General features: G+C 40.6%; 1 protein-coding gene across 2 annotated transcripts in view; it reads left to right on the top strand.

Moving 5' to 3' along the window:
* USP37 (ubiquitin specific peptidase 37) overlaps positions 1–22177 on the top strand; it is a 38815-nt gene that overhangs the window by 6532 nt on the left and 10106 nt on the right. For both annotated transcript variants that reach the window (XM_054070233.1, XM_054070232.1), the window contains exons 5-19: positions 741–922; positions 1280–1354; positions 1939–2036; positions 3490–3574; positions 4468–4629; positions 5098–5229; positions 6976–7099; positions 7345–7550; positions 8604–8721; positions 9914–9993; positions 11252–11416; positions 13998–14063; positions 15236–15386; positions 19084–19336; positions 21741–21907. In XM_054070233.1, coding sequence (XP_053926208.1) covers positions 741–922; positions 1280–1354; positions 1939–2036; positions 3490–3574; positions 4468–4629; positions 5098–5229; positions 6976–7099; positions 7345–7550; positions 8604–8721; positions 9914–9993; positions 11252–11416; positions 13998–14063; positions 15236–15386; positions 19084–19336; positions 21741–21907 — 2064 coding nt within the window. The remainder of the gene's footprint in view (positions 1–740; positions 923–1279; positions 1355–1938; positions 2037–3489; positions 3575–4467; positions 4630–5097; positions 5230–6975; positions 7100–7344; positions 7551–8603; positions 8722–9913; positions 9994–11251; positions 11417–13997; positions 14064–15235; positions 15387–19083; positions 19337–21740; positions 21908–22177) is intronic.

Genomic DNA, 22177 nt, shown 5'->3' with positions numbered 1-22177 from the left:
AAATTTTGCATACTTTTCCCTAAAAGTGGTTTTACTTCAAAGTACATTTGTTCTTCCTTCTCTCCCTGTGTAAAACAGATTTCATGGTGTATCTGCGAGCTTTAATTTACATTATCTCTGTGAATATACTTGTGTTACTGCCCTGAGCTAGAGTATTTTTGATGTTGTCCCAAAACAAATTTTATGTGTTGCTTAAAGGCAATCTCATAGTTAAAAAACTGTGAGGCTGTGTATACAGTGGTAAGACTAGACATGTTTAGTTTTCAAGTCTAAAATTGATCAACATTCCTTAGTAAACCAACCGTTAGCTGTTTCCATTGCATTACCTGTGGTGCTCACATGGCCCAAGGCTGTCAGGGTGCTGTTCTAATCATGTGGGTTTTAATACAGCACTCTTCTGTTTTTTAATATCTCCAAGGATTGATCTGGGCGTAGTTAGGAATCATGCCTTGAGTTTTTTAGTGTCAAAGCGTATAAAGGAGATTTTAAAAACTGAAGTTCAGTGGACTTAGCATTGGAAAAATTGGTGACTGTAGCAGAATTTCATGTTTGTGAGTTGCATCAGTATGGCCAAAACTTTACTGGTTTACTCTTAAACTATTAGAAGTAGCGATTTGCTGCTCTTGTGTGCTACGCGGTAGCAAGTGGAACAGTGGTGTAAATGCTAATTTAGGCTAAAGATGGTCATGTTTTTCATTGTTTTGGTTGTCTCCTTGCCCCCCTCCCCATGGGTTTTGCAGACTCCTCCCAGAAGAGTGACTGCAGAAAGTAAGGAGGAAACACCATTTCGAAAGGTGCTGGGTACCCCAGCAAGAGCATCTGCTAAGAATTCCACTGGAAATGGAACACCTGGCAACAGGGTGAACATCCCAGCATCTCCTGCATCATCAGGCCCTCACAGAAACGGCTTGTTGGAGAATCGGTAGGAGTGTTGTCCTCTTATGATATTGTTAGAATTTAGCTCTTCTTAGAGCTGCAGGTGGAACTTTTTACATGTAGAAGATAGAATGGAATACGTTTCTTCTCTGTTTTTTTCCATTACTTCTAATGAGAAGTTAATATGTGCTCGTCTGGCCTTTGGCTGGTAGTGGCATTAGAGCTTTATGAACAATTTAAGAGTTGGGCAGACCAAATTGTTCTCTGTAAACTATGTTATAAAAGTGGAGATTGCGGAAGATAGGTGCAAAATGTACAGAAAGCCTTGAGGAGTTCTGTTCAGTTGGAAGAGGATCGTGTACTTTCTGAAAGAATGACCACTTCAAAAATTTTCTGTCATCAGTGAAAAGAGGAAAAGAACACAACCACCTGGTTCGGAAATGAGTGAAGATTATCCCAAAGAGAATGATTCTTCAACGTAAGTGGGCGTTGTTTCTAATTTCTGATTTAAAATCTTTGTTCATTTGTAAAGGTGAATTTTTCTGAAAAGAATGTTTGAGTATTCCCTGTTTCAGCAGCACAGTGCAGGCCATCCAGTAGTTAGCTTCTGAGTGCTCTGGGTGCTTGGGACAGGGTTGGCATTCAGGATTAAAGAGGGAGCCACAACCTTCTCTAGCAGCTGATTTACGAGAATTGGCACATGCAAATTTCATGTCATCTTTTCTTTTGTCAGTTTAGTCAGGATTGCCATATGCACTGTACTTGTACAGCAATAGGTACCTTCTTTATTGAACTTTCTTTGACCTTTTTCAATCCAAAATTCATGAAGGGAAATTGCCATTTGGAGAATAAACTCCATGTGTTTGAAATTGCATTTAATTATAGGTAAGAAGGCTTGTTTAAATTAATTGGTTAAACTTTCTGCAAGTAAAGTTTAAACATTCCATAGTGGACTATTAAAGTTGATAGGAGAGGAAAGCTTTAAAGCAAGTTGTAAATACCAAGCAGAAATATCCTGTATATTCTATAACTGCACTGACTTCTACTCTTTTTTATCTGTAGGAATAATAAAGCCTTGAGTGATCCAACATGGAAGTACTTAAACAGCAGCAGAGAGAAACAGCTGAATCTGAAGCAGGCAGAGGAAAATAGGACATCAGGTAAAAAAAATACAAGTAAAGGCAAGTGATAATTGGTTTTGACTGGTATGATTTTTACGACTTGGAAATCAGTTTAGAAAGTTGCTGCACGGATGGTTTCCCTAATCTGCTTTCCCTGTGCCGTTAACTTTCTTGCTTCCAATGGAGCCATGTATGAGGTGTGGACAGTTTACCTTCATTATCACAACATTTCCTGCAACCCTGACCTTTATACTCGGTGCTGATGCCACCTTGTGTGCTGGCTTGTTTGAAAATTCAACATGCAGGTTTGGACTTTTCTCCAAGCTGTTCTTCCCCTTGGGAGGGGGCTCCTGTAAGCACCTAGGGATTCCCTTTTTGCTCTTTTTCTTGTTTATTTTTAAGACTCTCCTTTTCTATTAATGCCCACATTAACTATAGGCTGGGTTTCTGCTCAAAGCATATAGTGTTTGTCCTTATCTCTTCCCCGGAACTTTGAAGGGGAATTCTTTAGGGCCAGGACTTTTGTTCTGTTGGATACTGGTGTGTGGCAAGGTTTTACAGGCAATATAGAAATACCAACAATAGGTATATAAGCTGTAAACAGCACCATTCATCTGTTTTACTGCTAAATACTGAGCCTTTTTCTCCATAAAGGGAAATGCGTAGCAGATTTTTTTTTCATGGGGAATCTTGCTGAATGCATTCCTTCTTTAGTGCAACTCTGATGGCACAAATATGTTGCTGGAGGAGACAGTAGGGTGAATGTTTATCTTAGAATGAATATCTGGTTTGCCCTTTAGATTTAAAATTAGATTCTGTCAGTGTATATCTGTGAGTTTAGGTAATGGTATTGCAAATTTCTTTCATCTAGCTGTGTTTTTCAAAGCTGCATGGCTCAAACCACATTGGGATAGAATCAAATGTTGATTCAATGTCCAACCTAAATAATGCTGTGATTCACTGTAACGGGTGTGGTTTTGACTCAAGAGCATGGTTTTTTTTTATGTGGCACCATCTGAAGCATTAGAGGCTGAGGATCTGACACAGTGATATCAGAACAGCAAAACAACAATATTTTGCCTCAGGCACATAGTAATTTACTGTGGAATTTGGAGTGGAAACTGTTTTCAATTCTGCATATTTACCTTGAATTTTTGAGAGTGCTGTATTAGAAATCATTAGTGAGTTTTCAGTTATGTGTATCTCATTTTAACAACAGGTAGACATTTATTATCTTTCAGATAGTTAAGACCATTCAATGACTTCGTAGTGTTTTGTATTGCAGCTTGGATTAGATGGGGTTACTTACATGTTTTTATTTGCATTAGTGCTTCTAAGTATGCGAGTCAGTACTTTACCAACCAGTTCTGTAAAAGATTATTTGAAGGTTTTTTCAACCTTTTGTCTAAATACTTTTAAACCAGTTGTATATGATATACAAGAGCTGAGTTACGTGGAATAAAATGACCTGCCTCTCTTTCTGCTTTTCAAGGTATTTTACCACTGCAGTCATCATCCTTTTATGGTAGTCGGTCCTCAACAAAAGAGTACTCCACTGGCAGTTCCACCCTGGACAGGTAGGACTGAATCACAGGTGTGAACTCTAAATGACAGTTGTTTCCCAGGAAGTAGGATCTTCAGTTTCCCGTGTGTTTATCAAGTGGTATATAGCTTATATACATAAAATGTGTGTGTGTGTGTCTTTTTTTCTGCAGGAGTACAATCTAGGTGTGTAGTGTGGCTACAATTGCTTTAGTTATATCTGCCAGCTCCAGTTACTGCTTCCAATATATGGACTTTCTAAAATCAGTCAAGTATATTAGTCATTGCGAGTGAGTGATCCAAATGATATCTAAACTCTAGGTGGTTTAAGTGGAACTTCAGACTGAATCCTTAGTTCATTTTTCCCAAGTAGATAAATGGGATTATATTTTAATAGCAGTATTTCAGTAATACTGAATCCTGCTGAGACTGGGATTCTTAAATGTTAGACGTTGTGCAATCAGACTGTCAGTCTGTGCCCTAGATAGGTGAGATACAAGACCAAGGAAGAAAAGCATTGTCCACGCTTTACACATGAGGGACTGAGGTCCAGGGTGATTAAATTACAAGAACAAGAGGATGAAAATGAAGACTCGGGCGCAGATGTGAATTTTCAGCATATCTGAGTAGCATCAATCTCATACTATACATCTATTCTTCCTCTCATTATACAGTGTTGGGAACTCTTAAATATCTTAAAGACAAAATGTTTAATTACATGGCCTGCACACCTGTGGGTGTAAGGAAATTTAACCGAAGTATTAAATTTCTCTGGAAAGGAGTTGTCTCTCACACACCTCTTTTGCATTGCGATGCCTGCTAGTTGTCTTTACCAGTCCTTGTCTTCTATAGTGATACACGTCCAGTGTCATGGACTATTGAGGAAGGTGTAAGAAATTTTAAACTACTTATCCTTTTATGTTTTTAGGTCTACTGTATCCAGCCAGACCACTTCAGCCAAAAGAAGCCTAGGATTTCTTTCTCAGCCTGCCCCTCTTTCTGTTAAAAAAATGAGATCTAATCAAGATTACACAGGGTGGAACAAACCCCGAGTCCCCCTTTCCACTCATCCGCAACAACAATTACAAGGGTAAATTTAATTTTCTTTATGTAGTCTGCACGCTTTGCTCATCAGAAGATGCATGTTGTTGCAATAATTTTTTAATAACACAAAAAAAAAATCCTGAAATTAATGAACACTGAGACAGGGAACACTTTTCCCAGTTTGGAAAATATGTATTCTTATTTTGTTTCCTGGGAACTTTAGCCGTAACTTCAGGAAATTAATATTCTTTTCATACACTTCCATGATTCATTTCTCTATCTTGTATATGTACATGTCTTTTTAGTTTCCATCGTAGAAACTCATGTTTGTTTTCTTGATAAATGCAGCCTCCCATGGGTTTTCAGTTAGGTCCGAAGGGCAGGAGAACAGCTCCAATAAGAAACTCTGTGGGGAGTGGCTGGGGTGAATGTCCTATGTGTTAGTAGTTCTCTGTTCAACACTGGCGTGTTTGCACATTGACTTACATACTTTGTTCAACCTTCTTTTTTTCAGGTTTTCAAACTTGGGAAACACCTGCTATATGAATGCCATCCTACAGTCCTTGTTTTCCATTCAATCTTTTGCTAATGATTTGCTCAAGCAGGGTATCCCATGGAAGAAAATTCCGCTCAATGCACTTATCAGGTAAAACTCACTTTCCAGCAAGGGTATTTTTTCCTATTTCATTACTGAAAACCTAGTTTTGCAATACTGAAGCACCTTTGTAGAGGGTACTTTGCATGTGTAGATAATAAAATAAGTCATAGAGTGCTCTGTATTTTGGAGTTTTACTTTAGAAGTAGGAAGTAGGCTCTTAAAAAACCTGCCGTGCTGAGTTACAGGCAGTCTTTTATATCTTCTGCTGTGTTTCTAGTGGCAGAGTGAAGTGCTTCAGAAGAGAACGCAAGAAACTGCAAAAAAAATAGATGCAGAATAACTTATTTCTGAAACATTACTGGCTTGGGTTTAAGCTGGTCACAAACCTCACCTGATATGCGAGAGCTGGTGCCTTTTTGGAATATATCTTTTGTCTGATAGCTGTGGAGCCTGTTTGAGTTCTACATATGTCATCTTTTCTGACGTTCAGCTGAACTCTCGGTTCAGTCAAAGCTCATGTCAAGAAACTTGAAAGGTTTCTGTAACGTGTAACACGCTTTTCTCTTTGAAATTTTGAATTCGTGTGCTGTTCAGATTCTGGTTTTGTCTGTCAAAGACAAACGTCTGTTTGCCTTTGAAGCTTGTGCCCCGCATACCTAATGGTAATTGTGTAGGGAGAGATTGTGCCATAGTACCTGGGAAGGAGGGCAATGTGTGATCCTGTGCAACAAGTCAGAGTTTATGTGCAGAGGCATCTGCTTTGTCTTCTTTTGGTTTGATTCTGGATCTCACATGATGTATGTGTTTCTGATTGAAAAGCAATTACTATCAACCGCTTTATGGTGGAAAGGGTGTTACCTAACGTGCTTCACCAGCAGCTGCAGAGGGTTGGGAGAGCATGCATGCTGTTTTAGCGTAGTTCAGTAGAAGGGCAGAAAACTTGTGAAACTGCGGTGAACTGGTCAGATTCTCTTGGTAACTGAGTGTTAGTTGTTGGTTTGGGGTTTGAGGGGATTGCACTGCTCTTTCCTGTCTTTCTGTTTTTTTGTGTGCCTGTGTATAATGGAATATACCGTCTTCCCATCACCTTCCCATGTATGTACTATGACCGAAACTGTTGTCCTTGGAATATTTTGTGTGTGTGTTTCCTGTGAAATTGTAAAGCTGTTGTAAAAGATAACTAAATCATAATAAATGAGTGGCACGGGTAAACTTTTTTAACAAAATTACCAGTATCGCTGTAGGTAGCCTCAGCTGAGCAACTCCTCAGGGCTCTCTTGTCTTTTTTCTATTATGTTGTAATGTTTTCCTGTCAGAAGAAGTAAGGCCTGAAACCAAGTGGAAATTTAAACATTAAAAAAGTACATAGAAACCAGTGTGACCGTACAAGCTGAATTTAATAATTTTGTGTTATTTAGTTTGGTGCTATGTGATTTCATGTCACCTATCAGTACCAATATTTTAGAAAAGCGTTGTGGTGGGCTTTTTTTCTCATTGTAAGAAATATAGCAGAAATAAGCTTCTAGAACTTTATAAGACTCTTTACCTTAAAAAGTTTGTGGAATTTTGTTGTTCATTTGGGTCCTGTTCCAATGATGTCCTTAAATGAGATTTCAAAATACTTCAAGTGGAAGAGGTTAATTATGTATGAGATATTTTCATACAGAACTCCTAAACCACTTATCACAGGAGAAAAGCTTTTAGAGACTCTTAAAACGCAGTATTGTGAGTTTTGTTTTATTCCTCTAAAGTCTTAGAAAGCCAATCATTGTTTCATTACATTGACTTGTGCAGACGTTTTGCCCATCTGCTTGCTAAGAAGGATGTCTGCAGCCCTGAGGTTAAGAAAGAGCTGCTCAAGAAGGTGAAAAGTGCCATTTCAGCTACTGCAGAGAGATTTTCTGGGTACATGCAGAACGTAAGTACCGTATTATCTAGAAACAATTAGTGTTTTGTTCAGTGTTTGGACTGCGCTGGACTCACATCAAGCTTCAACACAATTTGCCTGTGACTTGATTGCTTGCTTTATGTTAGAGCAGAACTGTCACTATTGCTGAATGCAATGAACTAAACTGTAGTTTCCACACTGTGTGCGTGTGTTGGAGAGAAAGATACTGAATGAGGTTGTACAAAATCACTTTGATACACTTACTCCGTTTCTAGGATGCACATGAGTTCTTGAGCCAGTGTCTGGATCAGCTGAAGGAAGACATGGAAAAGTTGAACAAAACTTGGAAGAGTGAGCCAATCCCTAGTGAGGATAACTCACCCGGACGGGCATCTGATGACCTCTCTGCTACCAAAGTTTACACATGTCCGGTTATCAGTAACTTAGAGTTTGAGGTTCAGCATTCTATCATTTGCAAAACGTAAGTGTGCTTGAGAGCTTTTCTCAAATGTGATTTAAAAGACTGGAAAGCTCTTCCATCTTGTGTGACTTCATTTGCAGGTTGTAACTACAACTTAGAACTATGTTTTTTCCAAAGCTAGATATTTAGAAGATAATCTGCAGTCTAGATATGCTGTACACATTACACCGTGCTGTCTGCTACCTCCTTTAAACAGCTTCATACAATTTACTTCTTCATTACGCATCCAGTGGAAAGCTGTGTTTTGCGTTCTGTGTACTGGTTGTATGAGAATAGGGAGAAATGGGGGTTTCAGCCAAGAAATGTTTCCTCTTAAAAAAATCAAGGGAAGCCGTGCTTTTAGTTTGTTCTTTCCCAAGGACTTCCTGGGAATGGTATTCTTTTCTGTCTCTGTAGGTTATTACAGAAAAAAGATGTAAACCACTATGTCTGGCTACTTGTTGTTTATGACCTGTGCAGCAGTTTTCATGAACACGGACCTTTGGGATTAGTACTCTAGGTGTACTGCATTAGTCATCTAAATAATTAAAAGTAAATTGCATTGCATGCAAGTTACAGTTAGTGAAGGCGAACGAGTGTAGATCTTTTTTATTTTTAACAAGGCATAAGAAAATTTATATTTCTTTTTAGAAGGACTCTAGTGGTGTTTTGTTTTGTTTTGTCTTTCCTAAAAGCAGTTTGAAAGTATTTCTAGGCTTTCCCTTCTGGTCTGGGCTGACTTCTTTTCTTCCAAGAACGCTGAATGAAGAAAAGGTGTTCAGCTGGATAGCAGTCACTTTGATTTCCTGTATCCCTTATCACTTGCCTCTCCAAAGCAGTCTGTGGTTTTTGTTCTTGCCCTTGCACAAATGTTTCTTTCAACTTCCAAAGCATCAAAGTGAAATCCCCAAATTCAGCATTGTCATAAGCATCAAACAGTTTCATTTGATGAGTAAAAATAGATTAATTGAGGCATGTATTTAGTGGGAAGTTATTTTAGCCTAAAAAATTTAAGTTGTCATTAATTTCAGATGTATTTTTCATCAGACTTGCATAAGTGTGTTTCTTCCTTAGGTGTGGTGAAACAGTCACCAAACGAGAACAGTTTAATGACCTCTCCATTGACCTTCCTCGAAGAAAGAAATTGCTTCCTTCTCGATCGATCCAGGATTCTCTTGACCTCTTTTTTCGGGTATGTAGTCTTGGGGTTGATATTATTCACTGTGGTTCATGTGCAGTTTATGTACTGCATGGAAATTTTGTTTGTGTAGCTGATTATTAGTTTCTATGACAGTGATTGCAGTTATATGAAATAATTAACTCTGCGCTATTTTGAGATTGACTTTGGTAGTATATAGGAGTGTTTTATTGTAAAATGCTGTGAGAAAATAGCTGATCCTTACAATACTGCTGTGAAATAGGTGAACTTCCCCGTTTTGTGACAGAAGAGTTGAGACATAAAGAAATACAAAGGAGAGAAGGGAGTCAGACTGAAATAATCACTTGGGAATTGCTGCTTCCTCTCCTGGGCTGGGCTGCTTCAGCAGGTTATGTACATGCCCCAATTGGCATGGAGAAAGAAGTTCAAGCAGATATAATAACTGGAAAGAATACTTGTAATATGTGGCTGCTGTCTTGTCAATAGTCTCAAGGCAAGGCTTTTGAAAGCTAAAAATGAGCATTACCTCTCTGTCATCTCTTGAAACATACCTGTGTTGTTTCTCCCTGTACAGATGGTGTTTTCGATAGACAGCATAATTGACAGGCTTGTTCTTCTAAAAGCTGATGGAGGTCTTATGTTTAAAAAAAAAATAATAAAATTATAGTGGTGTGACTTGGCCTTGCTTAAGGGAAGTGCTATATAAATGCCGAGTGGCTAAGTTGTGTAATTTCAGCACAGCGATGCTTGCGTTATCTGTTCAAAACTCTACTCTGATGCAGCACATAGTTGACAAGCTTAGGTGAGGATAGCTTTTCAGGAGCAAAGTTGAGGTTTTGAACAAGAGAAAGAAGACTTCATGGCAAATTATCCTCCACCAAAGGTTATTAGAAAAAACCCCAAACCTGTGTACGTGAGAGAAAACTGTAAACCTTGTGAGAATGTCACCTCTCTTAGGAAGGTAATTTGTGTCAACTGTGGCTAATTTGCTGGGAAAACTTGCAGGAAAAATTCCATCTGTATTAGTTGTTACGTTGTCAAATTGTAAGCTCTGCTCCCCATCCTCTCATCAGATGCCCTCGTGTTAGGTCATGTTGAAGATTATTATAATTTTAAGGGTAACTGCTGTTTTGAAGAGCTTCTGTGATGGCCAAAAGCGATTTGCTTTCTGTTGAGATCCATTTGATGAGTCTTTTGTTCCACTAGTCATTGTTCTTTTAAACAGGCAGAGGAGATTGAGTATTCCTGTGAGAAGTGCAACGGAAAGTCTGCTGTTGTCACGCACAAGTTCAACCGGCTTCCCAGGTAAATGTTGACATCTCTCTCTTTCCTGGTAGCACATGCTGCAAAAGTGCAAGCAGAAGTCCCTCGAAAAGTCAAGCTGGGAAAATGGATAGGACAGCGTGTGAGAAAGGTGTATTTGCAGGCATTGGTCTTTGTGTTGTTCTTTGGTTCCCCTCTAAAGAAGCCCTTTTGGACACCCTCTGCAACACTTCTCTCTTCCTCCCTATCACCATACAGGAAGGGCTGAATTTTTGTATTTCCCTTTTCTTGGTGTTTACATTTACAGGAGTATTTACATACATGCTGGGAATTTAATGTTTTGTGCTCAGCTGACCTGATAGGCAGGACTGAGTTGGAGGCATCAGTGCCAGAAGGTACATAAAGGGTTTTGCTTTGATTAATTCTTACCATGCTGGTGCACGTTCTCCCTCTCAATAAGCATTACACTTTGAGGAGGAAGGCAGACACTTTGAGGGTTTGCTCGATGGTTTCTGACCTCATGATTGGGTCTAGTTCATTATTTAGAGTGGAAGTGCTTGGAGATAACGATCATTTTCTCATGGATTATAAAGCTCAGAGTCTGAGCTTGACTTTATCCTTCTGTCCTTGTCCTAGGTACGCTCGTACTGAACCCAGTAACTCGGTAGTTAGCTTGCGTTTTGCGTGAATGGTGTATTTATGCTAGCCTGCAAAACCATTGAATATTAGCACAACGTAAGTGATGATACAGCTGTGTGATATAAATCAACAGTACGAAGTGCAGCCTAAGGGAGAAGATTCAGTGTAAGGAGACCTTTTCAGGTTCTTTATATTGTAGTAATCAAAAGCTCTTTCTAAGAGAAAGTGTCCTGACGGATGACCCAGATACATATCTTGCACTGGGCACAGTTCCTCCTCAGTTTTAGGGAGCTGTGTGATTCTTCTATCGCAGTCTTGAATATCTGGGATTAACACAGTAGCGTTCTGGCCTATAATGATAACATTTCAATTGTTTCCTACCTCTCGCTGTGTAGTAGAAATAATAAGTTTGATAAAGGTGGTTGCTTCTACTTGACTAATGAGTCAGGTGGTACAGAACGAAGCAGGAAGCCACCTGAGTCAGCAGAGTCTGCACCTTGCACAAAGTTGGGTGATGGATAGGAGAGTAGTTACCTGTCTCTTGCCAGATCAGAGATGGATAGTGTTTCCACAACACCCCAAAATAATAATCTGTTTGAGAGTCAAGTGAATGCACTTTGTAATCAGGGCTTTGACATTAACATTTGTTCCTCTTTCCCAGGGTCCTGATTCTTCATCTGAAACGATACAGCTTCAATGTAGCATTGTCTCTCAATCATAAAGTTGGGCAGCAGGTGGTTATTCCAAGATACTTAACCCTGCTTTCACACTGTACGGAAAGCACTAGGCTGCCACTGACACTGGGATGGAGCGTCCATTCTGCAATGTAAGTGTACGGGTTATGATTGATCTCTGCCACGCTAAGCACACACAACGCAAGGTGGGCAGTTCCCGATCTCCTTCAGAAGATGTCTGGGCAAGGAAATGTTAAAATTATGTAGCTTGTGGTGTGCATTGCTAGTTTGTAATGTTGCCATCATAAGAACATGTATGGAAAGGAAGTATGATAGAAGCAGTCAGAAGAGTCAGTAGGACGTTATCTAGGGAATATTGGGTAAGAGAGCATTTACTACTGTCCTTGCAAATAGCTTTCCTGTCCTTTTTCAGAGAACTTCTGTTAGTAATTTCTAAAATTTATGCCTTGGTTCAAAACAATCTAGAGTACCTTTCCCTCCACAGAACGTTTAGCTCTGTTTAGGAGGTGTAACATCATACCTTGCTATGCTAATTTCCACTTGCATCACCTTCATTGTCATTCATTTTTCATTCTTTCCTGTGCCACTGCACTATCTGAGCACGTCACATGCTGAAAGTACCCTCTGCTTCTCCCCATGACAGTTATTTCTGTACAGCTGCTTGTCATAAGACAGAGATTAAATGTGGCAGAGTAAGGAACAAGAAATGCCCAGGACTCTTGTGGTCCCTGCCTAGGGACATAACCATGGTAACTGTAGCAAGTTGGGGCATATCTGGTGTACGCGCTCAGCAGTTTGGCATGTGCTGAACTTTTAGAGGTGTTTGAGATCAACATGGATTTTTTTTGCAGGAGTTTACTTTAAATCTTTACCACTTACACACCACAAGCAGCTCAAGCTACCCAGAGCTGAAATACTTGAAAATGTCTGAAATAGATTTCCAGTGTGTTTTATCAGTCATCAAAACCATTCTGATTGGCTAGAGAGCAGAAGGGTGACCAGGCTAGAGAGAAGCAGCCCCAGGAAGATTGGAAGAGATTTCTGCATTGGCAGCCATCTGGTGGATAGGTGTGTAGTGATAGTGATGGACTTTGAGGAGCCTGAGAAAGAATTAAATGGAGCAGGAAGTTTGTTTAGAAGAATCCAGGTAAAGGATGAGAAACAGAGACATGGGACATGCCAGAAAACCAGCTTATCCAGACAGCAGCAGGAGGCTGTGGTTTGGGAGCAGGAACTCAAATGTTAGTGGGAATGGAAAATAAAGGAATGAGCTGTCTTGACGTGGGAGCCCAAAGCCTTTAATTTGTGAGCTTGTCCCTAAGGGTGCATCGCTAAGAAGTGAATCAAGATTAAAGGCTTACATATGGTTTTGAACAACTGTTGTGTATTCATAGCACGATGGAGTTATTACTCTAAATCTAGGCAATTAGCAGGTACATAATGATATTCTACATAGAATCATAGAATCACTAGGTTGGAAGGGACCCACTTGGTCATCGAGTCCAACCATTCCTAACACTCCCTAAACCATGCCTGTGGGCACCTCATCCACCCGTCCCTTAAACACCTCCAGGGAAGGTGACTCAACCACCTCCCTGGGCAGCCTATTCCACTGCCCAATGACCCTTTCCATGAAAAATTTTTTCTTGATGTCCAGCCTGAACCTCCCCTGGCAGAGCTTGAGGCCATTCCCCCTTGTCCTGTCCTCTGTCACTTGGGAGAAGAGGCCAGCTCCCTCCTCTCCCACAACCTCCTTTCAGGTAGTTGTAGAGAGCAATAAGGTCTCCCTTCAGCCTCCTCTTCTCCAGGCTAAACAACCCCACTTCCCTCAGCCGCTCCTCATAAGGCTTGTTGTCCAGCCCCCTCACCAGCTTCGTCGCTCTTCTCTGGACACACTCCAGAGCCTCAACATCCTTCTTGTGGTGAGGGGCCCAGAACTGAACACAGTACTCAAGGTGCGGTCTCACCAGTGCCGAGTACAGAGGGAGAATAACCTTCCTGGACCTGCTGGTCACGCCGTTTCTGATACAAGCCAAGATGCCATTGGCCTTCTTGGCCACCTGGGCACACTGCTGGCTCATGTTCAGTCAGCTGTCAACCAACACCCCCAGGTTCTTCTCCTCTAGGCAGCTTTCTAGCCAGACTTCTCCTGGTCTGTAGCACTGCATAGTGTTGTTATGCCCCAAGTGCAGGACCTGGCATTTGGCCTTGTTAAACCTCATGCCATTGGTCTCAGCCCAGTGGTCCAGCCTGTTCAGATCCCTTTGCAGAGCCTCCCTACCCTCCATCAGATCTACGCTTCCACCCAGCTTAGTGTCATCTCAAACTTGCTAAGGGTGCACTCAATGCCTTCATCCAGGTCATTGATAAAGACATTGAACAGGGCTGGAGCCAGTACCGAGCCCTGAGGAACCCCACTTGTGACTGGCCTCCAGCTGGAGTTAACTCCATTGACCACCACTCTCTGGGCCTGGTCATCCAACCAGTTTTCAACCCAGGAGAGTGTGAGCCTGTCCAGGCCAGAGGCTGACAGTTTCTGAAGCAGAATGCTGTGAGAAACTGTGAAAGGCTTTACTGAAGTCCAAGTAGACTACATCCACAGCCTTTCCCTTTCCTTTCTTAGGTTATGGATTTGCATGCATAGCAGACAAGTAAACACCTATTTTTTAAAGACTGTAACTGCTGCGATAAATACTTTGGTTTTTTTAATAGGTCCCGTCCATTGAAAGCCTCTCAAATGGTGAATTCCTGTACTGTAAGCACTTCCACTCCTTGTAGGTGAGTTATAGCTCTGAAATGCCCTGGCCTGGGGTTTCATTGGGTAATTCTTAAGACATTTTAAAGATTTTCTAATTATTTGTCTTAAATCTTTCCACTTTTTGTATTTGTTTTTTTCTATTGTAGTAAATTATTTCTACTACTGTCTTTTTCATGTCAGAGTTTTATTGATGTTACATTCTAGCTGAAATTAATAGCAATGGTACAATTTACCTACTTGTCATGAGCATCTTAGCGTTTCTCTTGAGAACCTTTGGCTATTTGCAAGTAAGCGAAGGTGATTTTTTTTTTTTTTTTTAGACAGAAGGCTGAGTATCAGAATGAGAACTGGATTTAGTTTGTACAATGATTTGTCCGTGCCAGCTACCTTAAACCAGCTTGTATTTGTAGTTGCAAGTCACATATATAAGAAGCAAAATGGATTCTAGTTCTGCAATCTCACTCTTTTTCACTATCCTGGCTCTATGGAGCCCCAGTGTGTGTTTTAGGAACAGGTGGTTAGTCCTTAAGTCTATTTGCAAAGATGAGAGCGCTCTGCTTTTGTAGCCTGTTTTGAAAAGCCAGTTTTTGTAGTGAAAAATGTGCCATCACACTGAATAGTTTTGCATTGTGGAATCCTCAAAGATCAGATTTCCTCACTGAGCAGAAATCGTAACTCCCCAGACTCCCTTGCCTTCTTTTCTGAAGAAGCAAGAATTTATCTTATGAAAGAGCAATTGGGAAAACTGGGAAGTGTAGATTTGTGGGTTTTATGTCCCAGTAATGACATGGGAAGTCTTGTGTCCAGCTTAGTAAACTTCAGAAGTCAAATGATTTGTGCCGAGTTCTGCTTATTACTGTGGGCTTGATTCAGATGAATACCGTACAGGATTGCTGGATAATGTAGGGCAAAATCTTTGGCCTTAGAATCAAGAGCCACACACTTTGTAACTTTTAAGGTTGTAAGTTGCTGATGCAGGCATGAAGAAGTGTCAGTTGACCTAGTAAGAGATTGCTTTTTTTCAAAGTCTGTCTCCTATGCTAGTAAACTTTCATTGTCAGTCGTTGCAGTTTGTTCCTCAAATTGTGCTGCGCTGCGATGGGAGAGCCAGGCGCAACACTTCTGTAACGGCTACTTTGGAACAGATCCATACAATGCTGTGAAGTTTTATAGCCATGCTTTTAATTTGCAGAAAATACACTTTTAAGTCAAAGAGCTCCACCGCACTCTATGTGGATTCCGACAGTGACGATGAGCCACTGAAACGCTCTGTTGCCCATAGCCAAAGGTTGTGTAACATACAGAGCAGAGATCAGCAACAACTGCAAGAAGAGCCAGAGAAGGTAAGGGGTGGGAAGCCACAGGTTTTCATATACAGACCTTTTCCTAACATAGACCTTGAGTACAACTGATGTAAGATTGTTTTTTTTCCTCCTAATTAGCACTGCGGTGCTGGAAGGAAGTGCTTCACTAATTGACCTGTCTGTACCATTGTCTTGGGTTCCACTGGGAACAGAGGTTGCAACCGCACTGAAGTTTTCAGGTTGTGTGTACCAGCTGCATTTTTTCAGTCCCTGGGGTAACTTTCACTAATGTTTCCAGGCTGAAAATCTAATGGGCTGTCGATAATAAAATTATGCAGTAAAGCCCTTGATTAAATGAGATCAGGTACCAGTTGGCTAAGCAAAATAATCAGTTGAGAGAATGTCTTGCACATCCAATCCATGTCCCCTTTCAAGTGTGGCTTTTTAAAAGCTCTTAGAAACTGAACCTATCAGTCTTTGGAGGTGGGCACGTAGAATTATGTAGAGATTAAGCTCATTGGTGTAAAGGTACAGTTAACTTGGAATTGCCTTAGAGCTCCTCGTTGTGACTAGTATTAACGTTGCCAAGATATTTTTTGCCTCTATCAGGCCAGTGTAATAACAGGTAGATGAGTTGTGTGGGGAAGAATGATGACCCAGGAGGGAAAGCAAAGCAAGAAGCTTAGAGGATTATCTTGCAGTACTACTTTCTTCTATTAGTGTTGCAGGCCAAGGGCTTAGGACAAGTGTACTGGATCTCTGCTTCCCTAAAGGTATGACACTGTTCATGAGGTTATTTTAATGAAGCAGCAACTTGTGGTAACAAGAGGTAGATACTTAAAGTTTCTGATCTGATAGGAAGGTCAAACAAGGGAGGATCCCTGATCCACAGAGTGTTTAATAAATGATGAAATAGATAATGAGTTTTAAATTTTCAGAAGACCCAGAGCTGAGAAGGGCTCAGAACTACAGTTAATAATGATGTTGACAAATTTGAGAAATTGCCTAAAAATAGAAGGGATTGTTTAGGCGGAACAGACTAAAAGTGCTAATCTTAGAAGGACTAATGACTGTAAATGTGGGATGGGAACAGCTGAGAAAGCAGCAGGCCTTCAGAGAGGAGCTGAACGGTCACAGTCGATTGCAAGGTCGGGCTGGTTGAAAACACAAGTGCATAGACAAGAGACACAACCTACAGGTTGCATGAAGTTATCCTTCCTTTTTCTCCTCGGCATTGAGCTTCAGCTGGAATTCTGTATCCAGCTTTGGGCTTTGCATTCCAAAGAGTTATAGATTGATTGAAAAGGGGCCAGAGGAGAAGATCATGAACAGTCAGAGGTCTAGAAAGGAAGAATTTTAGCAGAAAGTGCAGCCAAGTGAACTTGAGTCCTTAGTTTAAGGAGAAACCTAAGTGGAGCTTGCGTTTTTGAATAAGGGAAAGAAATTAATAGAAGCTCTTGTGCTGGTTTCCGTGCTTTTCCGTGGTGGGTAGAACAAAAAGTAATAGACTAAATTGCAGACAGTAATTTTTAGATGAATTACTAAGGGAGAGCTTCCTGATGCTCAGGAATGGAATGTATTGCTTTGGGAGAAAGCAGAAAATCCTTTGAAGGTCTTGGGGACAAAGTAGGCAGCTGCTGTCCTGCATGGCACATCTACAGTTGGCTGTGGCTGGGGGAAGGAAAACTGATTGGTTTTGAATTCCCTCACAGAAAAAGTGTTCCAAACTGTTCTAAGTTACTCTTCCTTGAGTTTTGTTTGTGAACAAGTATATGTAGCCTCTGTCACACAAGCCCTGTGAGTGCAGAAAGTGTGGGAATAAAGCCTATTAATTTGAATAGCTTATTATTTACAGGTTTTCCAGCCAGTTGTGGGAAAGAGACGGTGGTGGTGATGATTCCACATAAATTACTTTATTTGTGGCCGTGCATGTTGGTCTCTCCTCGACCACAAGCCTGACCGACCATCTGCTATCATTAACCAGATCCTCTGCCCTTCCCTGTGTTGTCCTGGGAGGACCTGATCCTTTGCAGTGTTATTACTGCTGCTGCTGCACCATTTTCCCTGATACACCTCTCGTAGCAGCTGTGGATGCGGCTGCATTAGGGGCTTGGCAGTCGCTTTGTACAGCCATTATATCATTATTTCCCCTACGGGACACTGCTTGCAAAGCAGCCCTGCCATGTGGGGGAACTGCTGGAACAGTGGGTGGATACAACATTGGGATGGAGGGGCAAGTAGCAGTTATCCAGCTAAGTGAGCAGAACAGCGATTTCTGTGTTTTCTGCCTCTGAAGATGAAGTAGTATTTGAAGCACTTTTAAAAAGCATTTATGTAAAGCAGGCTGCCTTAGAGCCCAAGCTACGTAAAATCTATGCAAATAATTTCTAATAGAAAAGTTGTATTCAAATAATGTACAGATGCTGCCAAGTCTTTAAAGTCCACCCACTGAATTGGTGGTAGTTGTTGGCAAAGTGCCTGGAATAGAGCTTGCTGAAGAGCTAAACCAGTTTTGACGTTAGTAGCCTACAGGTGCAGAGAGAGAAATGAGAAAGCTTAAAAAGCAGGTACTCTGCTTTCCTTACTCAGTCTATGAGGAGATGTGAGGAGAAAGGTTTAAATTTGTTAGTTCTAATTCTTGGAGGGCAGGATGTCTAGAAATGAGCAATTTAGCTTCCTAATTCCTTTGCTAATCTTGTTTGATAAGACAGTTTTAATACAGAATGTTTGCTGTATAAAACTAGTCTTGATCATCAAAAGCTGCTTGTGTTTAAGTAAAAAGCGTCAGTAAAAACATATTTTTGTGAATCTTTAATGAAGTTCTGAGTTCCACCTAAATGCAGTTTGGAATAAGAGCTGGATAAGTACCTTTTAATAGAAATGCTTTTTGCCCCATTTTTTAAATAATATAGGAGGGGAAATCTAAGCGTATAGTGAGTAGCATAATGGTTAAATATGTCTGTGTGGAGGTAACTGACTAATTAACAGTTAATATTGGAATTATTGAGATAACTATGCTAGTTGCAAATCAATGTGGTTTAGGAATTGATGAGCATCAGTTTTAGGAAAACAGAAAATAAAAATTCAGATTAAGGCTAAAGTGTTTTTCCTTTCTTCCAATTTAAAGTCATTCTGTTCTCGTTAGGAAAGAATAATTCCCCCTTTCCCTGTTTAGCTGTTTTCTTACTTGGCTTGCAGAGTCCCATCCCCTCCATAAGATTTTGTATGCAGCTCTGCAGCATCAAACTGAATTTTAATTGCTCTTCGTATGAGACTGATTTCAGTTCCTGTTCTTCCATTCCTGTGTTCAAGTTCAGTTGCTTGCCTGTTGCTGCTTCGCCTTGCTTTGTTAATAAACTTGCTATTTTGCTACTTATGCCTCAGTATTTTAGCACTGGCTATTTTGCCAGAGGCTTGGGGATTCACCCCAACCTGAAGGTGGAACACACATTCAGGGAAAGGAGGGGAAAAATGGAGAGTTACCTTGTGTATGTTAATACACAGGGCCTGTAAAAACCGTTTGTAGTTTTTATTTAAATATTATCCTTTGGAATGAATGTAGCTGCAAAGGTTGTGTCTCCGTTGATTCTCATATAGTTATGTTTAGTGTTGACAGAGCCAAGCTCCTGCTCCCTGGGGTTAATAAAATAATTAGAAAAAACCTCCACAGAAATCTAAGGCTGGTGCTGTGTATCTGCTTATTCAAGAACTTAATCGTAACTCCATTCATCTCTAGGGTTCAAAAAGAAGTAAAATGGAAGGTGATAAACCTGAGCTGGGTAATGCTGGTTTTGATGGGATGAGTGAAGATGAGCTGCTAGCAGCTGTCTTAGAGATTAGCAAAAGGGAAGCTTCTCTGTCTCTGAGCCATGATGAAGATAAGCCCACAAGCAGCCCAGACACTGGTTTTGGAGACGACGAAATTCAGGAATTGCCGGAAAACCTGGAATCTATGGAGATGGAGAAACCCAAAGCATCATTAGACTCAGGTAAGGCAAAATAACCATGTTAATTGGGCTGTAGCAAGCTAAAGTGTGTTACTGATAGCAGAGCATTAATATCATATGGTGGCAGAATCTGGGTGCACGGGTGCTGCTGAAACTGCCCGGCTTTGTCAAAGTTTTCTTGCAGTTTCCCTGTTTATAAAACACATAGTTCACTGAATGGTGAAAATGTATTTTCTTGTATGTCTGTTACCTCTCTGATCAAGGTAAGGTCATCTTCAGAGTTAATTTCCATTCTTTTCTCTCTCGATTAACACATGCTTCCACTGGTTCCCATACCAGATGATCTAATTTACCAAGGTTTGTCAGTATCTGAACTTAGTTTACCATTGTCGGAAACTATTTCTGGAGCTGCTGCAGCCTGGGCAGCATGGTAGCAGTGTTTGCCTTACTGGTGTGTAAGAGGGATGTCTGAGGTGCGTAACACTAGAATGCTTTCATAAATGCAGTTATTTTGTCACTAATTACTGATGCGTTTAGCTCTATCTCTGTAATTTTTTCTAATACTTTTTACATTGAGAGTAGGCACTTGAGCACAAGGCACTCATCATGTGAATCATGGTCTCTGACCCAGAAACACAGTTAAGTACAAGAAGGAGCCTGTTTGATCTCAGTGTGGGGGGAAATCGAGTGTCTTCCTCTAGCTGGCTGCAGGAGATTTAAGTGTTTATCGTTCGTGGTGTGCTGCATGCTTTTAGTCAAATTTTTAATTCCGCTAGCCTGGAAAAACAGGCCAGCAATAAGCTCTCCTTCTCCTCTAAGAGCCAGGAGGTTAAATGTTAGCAACAAAAACCCCACTGTATTACCAAGAATCACACTTGTTTCGATGGAAAACTCTTGACAGCTTTCATGTTGGAAGGCAGTGCATAAGAAAACTAAGTCTGTGATCAGCCCTGTTGTGCCATCCTTTAAATGCACTGGTGTTGCTTATGGTTGCTGAAAGAGTGAGGGTGGAGCCACATAAAGGTCTCTCTCTCCAGGTTTTCTTTGGAAAGTACAATGTAATTATCGTGACACTTAAGCAAAAAGTATGTGCTTAGTAGAAGTTTTTTTCTGATTAAGTATACAGTTAAACGCTCAACATTGCATTCGGCTTTCTGTGTTTGACTGTGTATGACCACAAAACCCAAGTGCTACTCAAAGCATATGGTTTGGCATTTGGATGAGATCTGTATCTGTGTATATTGAGTTACCAGTTACGGCAGCTGAACGCAATACGCCATGAGTTCACAACCCTAAGTTCTATTTAAGGGAAACGTACAGCAAAGCATCCCTTGCAGTTATCAGACAAGGTGATTCTAAACATGAGGGATCTAACTTGGTCCATTTCTTGTTACTGCTAGTAATAATTTTGTTTTGTAAACACTGAATCATTTGTGGTGCTTTCAAGAAAGGCTGATTCAGGTATGACAGAAGATGTCTCTTCTGCTATGTGACCCTCAAATAACAGTTATGTGAATCAAGTTAGTATTTTTTCTTACGCTGAAGGTTTTCAAAGGTCATGTAATGAATTCTGTTTTGGTTTTCATCATAAGAGGATTAGACTGATGGATTATAGTCCTGGTGATCTTGTGTTTAAGAGGTCACGGATACTGAGACTGCCTTGTGTAATCCTTGCTAATGACTGACAAGCAGATACTGAAGTCTGCATAGGGTAAAACTGGAAAGTTTCACATGTTGCTGCACAATAGCTGTTGGAACAGGGCTTGACTCTTTCTGAGATGCAAGCAAATGGGAGAATCCAAGTGTCCTGCAGCTGCAGGAGGAGATGTTTGCAGTGGATGAATGAATGTTCGTGCCAGAAGTTTTGTAAAATATTTCTGCCATGGTGTTCTCTTTAAAGGTGAGCTGAAAAGTTAAATCTTGGCACTTTAACTTGTAAAGCTGTAGATAGTGTTGGCAATACTGACGCTCTTACATGACACAGGAGCTGACAAATTTAAATGCCGCGTGAGATTTATGCTTCCCTCTGTCTTACATATGATTTGACTTTAATTGTGGCTTTGTCTGTTGCACTCTGAGGTATAATATGCAATGCAAATGTTTATAATCCGTGGCTCCTAAAGAAATTCAAGTGTCAGCTTCATGACTGCAGGAACCTAGTGATGTGTGAGATCTTCCTTTAGTTAAAGTTGCTGTTTCTGAGTGAACATAAAAGGCTAAGAATAAAACAGGAACAGAAATGGTTCATCTTACACCTGTTAACGTAAGTATAAGACTGCTATTTGAAGCTTTTTCTGATTGACACTTACGTATTTGCTTTCTGGCTGGTGAGCTCTCCCTGTCAGTAGATGTCACTGTGCTGCAAGGATTGTGGTCATTTAAGAGGATTTAGCTGGTAACAAACGGAAGACCCAGAAAAGCATAACTGTATTTTCTGATTCCTCAGGTCCTGCCAATTTTGCCGAGATAACTAAAGATTTTGATGAGAATAAGGAAAACAAGACTCCTGAAGGCTCCCAGGGGGAGGTTGACTGGCTGCAGCAGTATGATATGGAGAGAGAGAGGGAAGAACAAGAACTTCAGCAGGCATTGGCTCAAAGCCTTCAAGAGCAAGTAAGAAATAAAGTTTGCGTCCTTGAGTTGTCTTGCCCAACACTGGAAACCTGAGCTTGTGTTCAGGCAGGGACTCTGGTGCTTTTTTGAGACAAACGGAGGAAAAAAGGTTTGCTTTTCTTCCAGGGCCAGTGTCAGAGTGACCTGGATACATCTGGGTTTGTTTCTATTTTGGAAACCATGTATCACATCACAGACCTGCAGAATTCCCAAAGCTTTCCATGCACATTTATACGCTGGCTTGTACCATTACATAAAAATGAGGATAAA

Source organism: Cuculus canorus, chromosome 6 (genome assembly GCF_017976375.1).
Source record: "Cuculus canorus isolate bCucCan1 chromosome 6, bCucCan1.pri, whole genome shotgun sequence".
Taxonomy (NCBI): Eukaryota; Metazoa; Chordata; class Aves; order Cuculiformes; family Cuculidae; genus Cuculus; species Cuculus canorus.
The sequence above is the reverse complement of the archived record's forward strand: the minus strand, read 5'-3'. Positions and strand labels throughout refer to the sequence as shown.